The sequence below is a fragment of the Tenrec ecaudatus genome, chromosome 13 (assembly GCF_050624435.1).
Source record: "Tenrec ecaudatus isolate mTenEca1 chromosome 13, mTenEca1.hap1, whole genome shotgun sequence".
In the NCBI taxonomy this organism is placed as follows: Eukaryota; Metazoa; Chordata; class Mammalia; order Afrosoricida; family Tenrecidae; genus Tenrec; species Tenrec ecaudatus.
In genome coordinates, this window is record NC_134542.1 from 67,756,568 (window position 1) to 67,768,869 (window position 12,302).

At 35.3% G+C, this 12,302-nt stretch overlaps 1 protein-coding gene across 1 annotated transcript in view; it reads left to right on the forward strand.

The window, feature by feature from the left end:
* The window catches only part of TLK1 (tousled like kinase 1), a 141,235-nt gene that overhangs the window by 91,613 nt on the left and 37,320 nt on the right, over window positions 1-12,302 (forward strand). Inside the window, exons 9-12 of the mRNA XM_075529353.1 lie at window positions 95-205; window positions 314-450; window positions 1,937-2,125; window positions 12,026-12,092. Coding sequence (XP_075385468.1) covers window positions 95-205; window positions 314-450; window positions 1,937-2,125; window positions 12,026-12,092 — 504 coding nt within the window. The remainder of the gene's footprint in view (window positions 1-94; window positions 206-313; window positions 451-1,936; window positions 2,126-12,025; window positions 12,093-12,302) is intronic.

Sequence of the window (12,302 nt, forward strand, 5' to 3'; positions counted from 1 at the left end):
TCTCTATACCACCTGTTCACTTGTTAACTACACTCCTAAATGCTTTGTCTATGAGTAAATCCTAAACCTTTTGCTTTTCCTACTTGTGTTGTAGGCTAACTGTGATCTCAGACGGCAAATAGATGAACAACAAAAATTACTTGAAAAATACAAAGAGCGATTAAATAAGTGCATTTCAATGAGCAAGAAACTTCTTATTGAAAAGGTAAGTTAAAAATCAGTATTTTTCCATATTCTAGCCTATTTCTGTCAGTATACTTTTCAAAATTTAAATGAAAACATTTGAGTGATGAATTTCCTCCCATTTTTTCAGAGTACGCAAGAAAAACTGTCAAGCAGAGAGAAGAGTATGCAAGACAGATTACGCCTTGGGCACTTTACAACAGTTAGACATGGTGCTTCATTTACCGAGCAATGGACAGATGGTTTTGCATTTCAGAATCTTGTGAAGTTAGTCATTTTTATGTTTTTAAGATGTAGTAAAATATTTTAGTTTTTTAATTATGTTCTACATCCCCTCCCTCTTTACTGTTCTTTGAGATTTGTCAAATTTTATATGTGAAAGGAAGATGTAACAAAAGTACTGAATCATAGTTTTAGAATCCTTCTTGATGAGCATTATGTTCTGAATAGAACTTGTCCAAAACATAATATAACTTTAGCTTTGTAGGTGATATTTTGGGAGGAAAAATACTGAAAATCTGAAAATTTATTTTACTTGGAAATATGCACATATGCATCCTGGGGTTTTTCTAATTTTTTTTTTTTTCGTTTTTCCCTTTCCCCAATCTTTCTTTCAATGTTGGTATCCAGCACTTGACTGCTCTGTTCATAGGGTAAAGATGGTAACTTTTAATCTTCTGGTTCAGGTACAATAACTTATAAATAATTGAACATGTGTTTTTAATCATTTCTGGGGTGGGCTTTAAAAGACAGAAACCATTGTTAACGTATTTTCTTGAAATCACCTAGTGCTAGATAAAATTGACAATCTGTACTAAAGAGTCAGAATTTATGCTGATTTTTCTTTGGGTGGGGCAGTGACATAGAAAACATTTTAAGGACCTGAAAATCTAGAGTAGTGCAAGCGTGTATAGAAGCTTTCTCAGAAAAATCACATCAGTGTTGCTTTTTCAAATGCTGGTTCTTACGCTTTGCCAAGGGGGAATAGCCATCAGCTATCTAGGAGTTTTCTCCTTCTCAGTAGATTTATTCAGGTTTTGTTCAACATAGCTGAGCTAGATGTTAAGTGCATTGTAGCAAAAGACAGTTAAGTATTTGTGGTGGGAGAGAAATTAGATTTTGTTTCTGTGGGTTATAGGATGCTTTTGAAAGTTGGCATATACTTTGAAAATGATAGATGCAAATGTGCTTGACACACTGGATGAATGTGTGGATTGGGATGAGATGTAAGGTCCCCCAATAAAAGTATTTAATAATAAGAAGAAAAAGTTGGCATATGGTGGGTGTGACAAAATTATCAGAATTTGAATTCTTGAAAGAGAACACTGGTGATAATGTAAATAACATTGTAAAGATGATAAATTGTCGACATTTAAGATAATGAAGCGGTCCAGGTGAAAGGTAAGTAGATTCTAGTTTAAATATTAACAGTAAAATTTGGGAAGAGGTAGATTTGGGATTGAAGCCATAATCTTTGAGGATTTTTGAAGAAGAGTTTCTACTACTAAACTCTGAGATATATATGTTATCACCTCTTTCTCTAGTCGATGGAGTTTAGGAAAGAATTTGCTTAGAAAGAATTGCTCCACATGAGACTTGAAAAATGAGTACAAGTTGATTCACAAAAGTAGATTCATGAGGTTGCAAATTTATATTGTGTGATTTTTTAAAAATAAAAGTTACTTGTTTTTATAAATGTTTTCATTATGAAACAATAATTGGAAGCTAACGTGACTTTGTTTGTTTTACACAGACAACAAGAGTGGGTAAATCAGCAAAGGGAAGAGATTGAAAGGCAACGGAAACTTCTAGCCAAACGCAAACCTCCCACAGCTAATAATTCTCAGGCACCCTCTACAAATTCTGAACCAAAACAAAGGAAAAACAAAACTGTCAATGGAGCAGAAAATGATCCTTTTGTTAGACCAAATTTGCCACAATTGTAAGTTTCATCTTAATTTTTTATTATTGATAGCAAACATAAATGTTAACAGTGGCTGGATTTGTAATTAAATTAATATTTAAATAGTGCAAACTAGTATAGTAGGGAAGAAAGGCAGTGTTGGAAATTTAGCTTAAACTTAATAAAGCCCAAGCTTTTCTAATTTTGGCTTTTTAAATGGAGATTTAGCATTTTTCTTGTAAAGGGAGACTTAAAATGGTTAAATGGAAACTAACATATATTCCTTCCATAACTGAACGGTAAAAAGTCAGTTAAGTGTTTGACATTTCAAATCAGAGTTCCCATTAACTGTATCTTATTCTGAAAGAATAACTTAGTGTTAAACTGGCATTTGTATATTTTCTCAATCTATGAAAGCAACACATTGGTGAGTTATGGGTATTCATGTTCCCCTTTCTGCTTTTCTTTGCTTTCTACACTAATGATGAATTACTTTTTATATTTTGAGAGATGAAAGCTTTTAAAAAAGTAATTATATACTTACTATAGAAAACTTGGAAGTAGGCAGTGAAGCAATATGAAAGGCCTCAAAAAGTTCGTGGAAAAATGGAATGAAAAGATACATGAACTGCTTTAAGCACCCTTGATCTGACCCACAGAGAGCAGCCAAGCCTATGTCATTTTTCTGTCCTAGTAGAACTTAGGGAGCCCTAGTGGTGTAATGGTTACGTGTTTGAAACCACCAGCAGCAGCTCTCTGGGAGACAGGCTCAGCTTACACCTCCCTTAAACAGTTACCGTCTCAGAACCTTACAGCGGGTCACTAGGAGTCAGCATTGACTCACTGGCAGTTAGTTTGGTTTGGAGTAGATCTTACATAAATCTATATCAATAGAAAACGTATGTTCTGTTCTTTGATATGTTGAATAGATGTGTCCAACTTTCTTGTAAAGTAAGCTTTTACCCAAGCTTTGAGTCTTATTCTCTGCTACGTCAGGAACCTCTTCTGTTGAAACATCCTCCTTTTTGTATCCTCAACCTTTTGTTCTCTACTGGTTTTATCTTTTCATAAAACATTTAAGTGGGAAAGATAAAAAAGAACTCCTTCAGTTTTGGTCATCCTATAAATCTTATCTTCCATGACTACTTTTCATGAAGGAATTACCTGTAACTAGCCATTCAGTCTCACCTTCTGATCTCTTCTATCTTAGCTGCAGTAATTCTTTTAAAACTCATTAACTATCTCGATGTTAATTTCATTGGCCCTTGAATACTATTGGTAATTCTGTTTTCCCACGAGATTGTCTTCTGAAATATGTTTTGATTTTTATATTAATGCATGGGACTGCATCCTCTGATGTGAAACATTATTTACCTCCACTAATCTGTAAAACATAGTCTATTTTAGGAATATATGTAAGCCATCTGCCTTCTCACTTACACATCCTTGAGTATGACTTGCTCTTGAACCTTAGTTTCCATGTATGTGCTGCTTACATCCAAATTCTTTCTTCAGCCTACTTTTCTCTTTTGGGTGTTAGATCCAGTATTAGATCCTTATTTCTCAATCTTGAATGCTATATCCTTACTTAAATGTACTTTAAATGCTTCCCAGCATCCTCTAGTGCAACTTACTGAAAGCAGTCTGTGTAAGTTATCATCATTGCCATTTGTTTCTTCCATAAACACATGCACACACAGAAACCTTGCTGTGTCTGTGTTCTCTCGGAATGAATGTTAGCCTCCATTCATTCAGTCCCCTAAGCCCCGGTGGTCACCCATAGTGTTCTAGATTTAGCTCAGAGTTACCTAAAAATATATTCCATTTATTTCCTAATCCATTTTTAATTTTTTAAAATTAGTGACTAGGTACTGATTAACTTCTAAAAATCTTTTAAAAATCTGGAGCCTTGGTAAGTTGGAATCAAGTATTTGGTTAAAAAATTTTTTTTAAGAACTGTATTTAGCAACTGAAATATTTAGTTTTCTTCTCAGTCATATTTGTCAACTTACCTCTTAATCCAAGTCCCCATTAATCGTCCCGCAGATTATGCTAGCTCTTACATGAGATACACACACACACACACACACCCCTTTGTTTTAAGTTTTAGATCTATTTTGAATCATTTCTTTTTAATGAAAATATTGCCCTATTCCTTTCTTTCAGGAGCTTTGCTGATACAAAACATTTAGCTGCTAACCTTAAGGCTCGTGGTTCATACCTACCCAGTAGTCCTTAGAAAACAGACCTAACACTCTGCTCCCATAAAAACGACAGCCTGAAAAACCTTGTGGTGCAGTTATACTCTGTCATATGGAATCAGTATGAGGCAAAGTTGACTTGGCAGCACCACACAGCATTCCCTTCTTGAAAGCATTTCTTTGCTGTCCATTGTGAATGATATAATCCAAGACTCTTAATGGGGTTTACATAGCACCTGAGGCTCTGGCTGCTGCAGGACCTCTCTTGCCTCATTGTTGGCTCTTAACCCTTGGTACCTCTCATCCTCACCCCAACTTAGTTACTCCAACCCATTGTGTAGTTCTCTTCACCTTTTAAAGTCTATGCTAGATATTGCCTCGTCCGCCCTAAAAGCCTTTCGTCTCTTAGTTTGTCTTTGCGATATTTCCATTGTCTCCCATATCTCTTGAGTCACAGCACCAGAATCTATTCAATTAATGATACGAGCAACTTGGGGTACAAGTTGGGTGTTTGCTTTTTCTTCGTTCTGTTCTTTTTATTTTTATATTTTCACATTTTCATACCTGTCCGTTTCTCCCATCTTTATTGCCACTGGTTTAAAAAACCAAAACCCTAGATTATTGCTTCTTTCATTTTCCATCGTACCACCTTCATGCATCATCTTCTTCAGTGACTTCTTAAAACCAGTAAGACAAAACTTACACTATAAAGACCTTATATATGAAATCTTAGACTCATCCTCTGATATCTGCCATGTATGTTAAATATTTTCAGTTCTGCAAATGGACTCTTCTCTCTTCTTTCTGGGCCTTTAGACATCACATTCATTTCCCCCTCAGCAACAGTTTCATTGAATAGAAGCCCTCTGTAACATTCTCTTTCCAACTTCTGCCTTTATGCCCCCAAGTTAGGTATCCATGGTCTTCTTTCTGTATGCCGACTTGTATAGTAGCATTTCCCTCTCACATTTGATCTACTCTCAACATCTAGCACAGTTATGCCATATGAAAAGTGATCAGTAAATGCTATATTAAAATACTCGAGCATTTGGTTGAAGTTTTATTTTCATCTCAATACACCATTTTTTCCTTAGTTTGTCACTTGTCTTCCAAGATACTAACAGCCATAACGGATCTACAGCATAGGTTGGCTTGAAACCAGCTACCCCTGAAGTGTTACTGAGTTCTTAGAGTGCAAACAAAGTTATAACTACATAGCAGTTTTGATTACATCCTTATACAAATGTAGCTGTAAATGGGGGAAAGTACTTGTTTCACATATCGTGACATTTGAGTAATTTAAAAATAAATAATTTAACGTAATTTTTACTACCCATATTCTTCTAAAGTTTTTATTTTTATTTTTTTTTTTAATGAAGGCTAGCTTTGCCTTGCATGCAGATCAGGAAATTAGGCCCTGGAGTCAATCAGATTATATTGTTTAGGAAAATTAAGAAGCATTCCTTGCTTGTTAAAGTACCCATATCATAGTGTTGAGAAGATGTAACAAAGTAACTCATATGAAATCTTGTGGTTTCTGGCTCTTCCTTTGTTTTTAATAAGCAGCAGTTTGTTTCTTGTGGAATTTAAATATATGTTCTAACACTTGTAAGATATTCCCCTTCAAACCCACCAAATTCAATGCCATTGAGTCAGTGTTGACTCATAGCGGCTTCCCTGTGGGTTTGTAACTGGGAGTAGAAAGCCAGTTTTCCTCTCTCCGAGCTGCTGGTGGTTTGGAACTGCAGCTCTCAGGCCAACATGTAACGATTACACCACCAGGACTCCTTGAGTTATTGAACCTCTGTATTGGAGATGATAATAGTGTATATCTCACAGTATTATGAAAATCCAATGAGTTCATAAATAGAAAACACTTAAAACAGTGCTTGGAATATGACTACCTAATAAATGGTAGCTAGTTAATTGTCTTGATTTTGTTAACTATTTTTAGGTAATAGTTTCTAATTTCAGTAAAAAACATTATTTTAGAATAAATAGCTTATATGGTTGTTATATATGAGTTCAATGATTATACTTTTTGTGTAATTGATTATACATTTACCAATTGTATTATATTTTTTCAAGATTTTGACTTCATGTTAAATATATTTCAAATTATATCTTAGTTTTGTCCATTTGATGTTTATATTTCAAGTTTCACGGGATGATTGATCAGAAATTAGACATAATTATTTTACTGTGTGTTTTATATTAGTGAAATTCTAGAGCTCATTGTATTTTCCTATTTTAATTTTAAATCAAGATTTTATAAAGCATTGAACTGTTGGTTTTTCTTTTCTTTTTATTTTTTGCCAGTTTTCTTCTCTTTTTTAAAATAATTTTATTGGGGGCTCATACATCTCTTATTACAATCCATACATACATCAATTGTATAAATCACATTTGTATATTTGTTACCCTCATCATTCACTTGATCTTAGCCAAAAGGCCGAGAAGCGATCCCCTCATCATTCTCAAAACATTTGCTCTCCACGTAATCCCCTGACATCAGCTCCTATTTTCCCCTCCTCCCTACCCTCCCTCATGAACCCTCGATAATTTATAAATTATTATTTTGTCAAACTGTTGTTTTTTAATCTTGTGTGAAAATCTTTCAACTTTTTAATATAAATTAGGTGAATGTGTACAGAGTAAACCAGTCTTCCATTCTACAATTCATAACATTTTGTTTCACATAACAACACTTTCCCTCTTTCTTCTCTGTTGTTCCTTGCCTTCTGAGCATTGTCTCTGGGCAGGTGCTGCCCTTTTGATCCCAAGTGGTTGATGATTCTGAAAAGTGAATTTCTCCCTAGTGTTATCGTTCCACTTAGAGGGCTGTTTGTCTGGAAATTGTGTGGTGTGGGCTCGGGGGGGAGGAGTTCAGTTTAGACCTGAAAGATGACAAGGGCCATGGTCTTTGGGATTCTACCATTCATTCTAACCATTAATCTGTCTTTATATGATACTGAATTTTGTTCCACATTTTTCTCTACTCCTCAGGTGATCCCTTTCCAAGCAGCTGATACTAGTACCTGGGTGTCATCCTCCTCTGGGTCTCACAGTCACAGGGGCTGATGTTCTCTTGGTCCATTGAACTGAGTGTTTCTTTCCATGTATTTTCAGCATCCTTTGCCCATCTTTCCTCCAAGCAGGAAGAGGCATGGAGAACATTTTCATTGTGGCCTGTGTTAGGCCCTGGTCTTGGTGTTCCCTGAGACCATAGTCTTGAGTTCCCAGGCTCAGTGACTCATTCCCTCCAGGTATTTGGTTTGGTCTAAGAAGGTTTCATCAGTTTTCTCCTTGTGTGTTCACCACATTCATGGATATATTTGCAGAATGGATAAATATATTTGTAGAAATATTCTGTCAGACCTCTCTCTATAGATATATTTGTGGCTAAACGCCCACCTCACCCCTCCAGCCTGCACGTCTATTTGTAAGACCCCCGAAGGAAAGGTCACAGTGTTTGAAGTATTGTTTGTATAGCAGTATCTACCCTGCTGTCTTTCACTCTCACACTCCTCTCTGTGCCTTCCTGCCACCACCATTTTTGCTGTATATTGTCTTCCCTCACATGAAAATCCTTCTTTGATTGAAACATTTAATTAATTTTTATTATATATGAAATTCAATTTACTAGGTTTTCTGTGAGCTTTCTGTTGGTCCTTTTTGATCTTCATCCTTTTTATTTTGGAGAGATCAGTTTTTATTATTTGATTCTTCTGCATATGTGTTTATATTATATTCTTAGCAGAATCAGTATTTATGTAGTCTATACCCACATTTATATTTTTTTCTCCCTTTATTCTTACATCCTTGGACTCACATCTGGAATCATTTCACTTCTGCCTAAGTTGTGAGTCTGATGATCGTGATAACTCTTGGCCTTCATTTATCTAAAAATGAGTGTATTTTGCCTTCATTTGGGGAGTTTTTTTATGGGTTTAAAAATTTAGGCTGAAAATTATTGAAAGATAAAATTCTGTCTTCTGAGTTGCATTATTGTTATTGACAAGTCAGATACCAGTCTGTTGAAAGCAATTTTGAGCAGAGCAGAAGCAATATTTGAAGATTAGATAACTGCAAATTCAAAGCAGACGAAGGATATCCGTCTGCAGATTCATGAAGCCCAGCAAATCCCAAGCAGGATAAATACAAAGAAAATGCTTACCTAGGCATGACATAATGAAACTTCAGAAAACCAAGGCAAAGAGAGAAATTCCTTAAAGCAGCTAACGGAAAAAAGAAATATATTCAGAATGAAAGCTGGAGAAAGATGCTGTGAAATGGTGGGAGAAGTCCAGAGTATCAGTGCTTCAGGGGTGGGTGATGTGAACCAAGATCCATCTCAGGCCGAGGTAGAATCCGCATACACCAGCTGTCCCCCTCTGTGGGTTTGCAGGACTAAATCTGTGAGAGTTGAAAGCCTCATCTTTCTCCCGGGAAATAACGGGTGGTTTCACACTGCCAGCTTTGTGGTTAGCAGCTCAGTTGTAACCCCCACCCCGCAGGGTGCCATCAAGGTTTCCCGAAATCCTACAAGGGGCTTTTTATTAAAGCTCCTGGAAATTTTCGTTATCTTTTAATTCTATTTTTCTACTTTTGAAACCTTCACATATTTGTCTTAACAAAAATTATCCCAATTATTTTTATGGAAAAAACATAAATTTCTTGTTAAAAGCATTTAGTTACTGATAAGAAATACAGAAAAGTATAGGGAATTATTTGCCTTTTAGAGATTATTTACCTGAGACCTGGGAACTCTAACATGTGCATATGTGAAAATTTCTGGGGAAAATGTCTATAACTTTCGTCAGAAAATGGTGAGAGTTATTATCATAGGGAGTCAGTAGCCCAGTATTTAAAAATTTTGCTCATTAATGTTTAATATCAAGAGAGCTTCAAAAAAGTTTTTGGAAAGTGGAATTAAACTTTCTGAAGTTCTCTTATAGTTCCTATTGCATTTTGAAACCAAGCAAAGATATTTTAATATATATGTTTTTTACATTAATCGATGCTAGATATTTTTAGCAATACTGATCAAGATGCTGTAAGTAAATAGCACAGTTCTGTTGCTGAAATGGGCCATTAATCTTTAAGGAGAATTGTATCTATTCAATGATAGGATTACACCTATGAGATAATGTTTCAAGGTTTTCAATATCGGTGAAGCAAGTCAGGAAGTATTTGTGTGCATCTGCTTTAGGGCTATGGATGCATTACATTGGAACCATAGTACATATGTATGTTAACACTCAGAGCTAAATACCTTTTAAGAAAATTTATTTGTTATACTCAATTAGTCACAGCATTCAATAAACTAAAAAATGATGCTAATGAGCAATGATTTTATCATTAATTCACAATAATAGCTTTTGGATACCACTGTCAACTCAAGATAACAAAAAAGCCCTTCCTCCAAATTTTTTAAATTCCAGTCATATGTACGTATGTAAATTTTACATGGTAACCAAATTTCTTAATAGAAGCATTTTTAAAATAGGAGGAAACAAAATTCATGTATTAATTTTAATCTCTGAATATGGAATTTTAACTGTTTTGTAATTAAGTTTTTAAGAAGCTGTCAGGTTGCTTCTGACTCACTGTGAGTTGGAATGTACAACACAAGCAAACAGCCTGGCACTGCGCCCTCCTCACAATTCTTCTTACGTTTGAGCTCATCTGGTAATGGTACTTTAGTGGTATTTGGGCCTTAACACGAACACCCTAGTAAAATGCAGAATTACATTTTATACCAGTATAAACAGTATATCTTTAATCCCACTACAATTGAGTTGATTCTAACTCAAGGCCTCATGAGATTGTGAACTGCTCTGTAGAGTTTCCAAAGCTGTAAATCTTATGGAGGCAGACTACCACATCTCTCTCTGGCAAAGAAGCTGGTAGGTTCAAACCACTAGCCTTTTGATTTGTAGCTGAGCACTTTAGCAACTGTGCCACCAGGGTCCACTTTAATCCCATAGAGAGAGAGTGCACTCACACACTCAAGTTCACATGATGTTAATATTTATTCCGAACCCATGCTATGAGCTGGAAGTGGGCCTAGAGTAGGAAATTCTGGTGTTATTATGGAGGCAACTACGTTTCTTGTAATCGCTTACATGCATATGCCATGGCAGCTACGTGCCCTCATTCCGATGACTCTCTTTACTAAGTTAGTTTAGATCATAAGTTTAGTTTCAAATTTTATTTTATTGTCCTTGTCTCAATCCAGCTACATTCACATTACAACATTTAATCTCTGAATTTTCTGTAACCAGTTGCAACTATCAATTATTGCTATAGTCAGTGTGATAAAATTCAGCTGTGTTAGCAGGAGACAGGCTAGAAAAGATTTACATTAAAAAAATTTTTTTCAACCTAAACAATATTTCTAGTAGACTAGTAACTATATTTCTTGAACTTTTATTGGGTTTCACTGAATCCACCCTTTTTAGATTGGATACATTTTTAACTAGATTCTAGTAAAAGGAAAATAGGTCTTAAATAAAATATTGCTAAGGGACTCAAGCCAACTAAGTAAATCACATCTGGGCTAGACACTTAACCAGATCCCCGCAGAATGCATATTGGACAAAGAAGGGCACTCAGTGTTAGATAAAAGTACTTCTTTCAAAAGCGGGATATGAAATGGAAATATTTCTTAGAATGATTTTCCCCTTCATTTTCTTTATCAGAATAGGAAATATTTCATAGAAAGTGCTATAAAGTACTGGTATCTTATTAAAGTTCTACCTGCATTGAACTCAAGTTAGATTTCTGAGTTAGAAGAATATTTCAGAATTGAGATACCATAGAGCACTCCCAATATTTGAAGTCTTGTTCATCTTTATTAATGATTTAAAGAATACCAATTGACCTTTTGGTTACAGTTTTACCATTTATTTACCGTACTGATTCATACCTAGTAGATTAAAGCTACAAAAAGCAAAAAAGTCTTTATTTCATTGGCATTTAAGCCTTCGTTAGGGTGCTGTTTTTCTTTGTTTTTAACCTGTGCTGACACTAGACTAATTCCCTTTGCCGTGATTTCCCATTATACTAAGAGTAAAACTTCCTTGGTGTGCAGTCTGTGCAGGATCTGGCCCTGTGTCTCTTCTACTACTCATGGTCTCTTTGACCACGTTTTTAAGGTGTGTTTGCATTGTTCTTTCTCTTCTTGAATGCCAACCATGTCCCCATCCTTGGGTCTTTCCACTTGCTGTAAACTCTGTAGAATTTATTCCCTCAAAATCTCTTTTGATTGTCTTTTTAACATTTAGATCAAGGTCCATCCTCCTCGTACAGAGTCTCAAATAAAATAATAGTCATTATTATTTTAGCTTTTCTTTTTCCTTCATTGTACTTATTGCTATTTGCAGGTCTTTTCTTTATTCAGTTGGTTGACTGGTTGCTTCCTTCACCCCCACTGCAGAGGTAAACTCAGACTCAGACATAAGAATCTGTCTCTTTGCTCCATCCTTAGGAGTTCGAATGTCACTTGGCCTACAGTACTCAATAGATAGTTCTTTAGTTAATGGATTAGTTACGTGCTCACTTATAAGAAAAAAAACTGGTTGTGAAGAATGTCTTAAATTACATTGGATTGCATATTTTAGACTGAAAATTGCTAGTATTAGCATTTCCATTTAGTTTACTTTCTCCCATTTGCTGGCTATAAGAGGTAATAGTATGAATCTTCGTATCTAGAATTACCATCTTGTTTTGACAGGTTGACCCTGGCAGAATATCATGAACAGGAAGAAATTTTCAAACTTAGACTAGGACATCTCAAGAAGGTATGTGAAGTTGACGTATTTCACGTTGTATTTTTTAGCTCAGTTTATTACCAGGGTTTGTGGAAAGCTATGTTACAGGTTTCTTGTGAGAAGCCAGAATTTAAGAAAGATCCCAAATTTAAAACTTTAGACTGAAATAATGGGGGTGAATGGAAGATGAGATATTGATGCTGTGTTTTTGTGTTGAACATGCTAAAATAGCATCCCTTT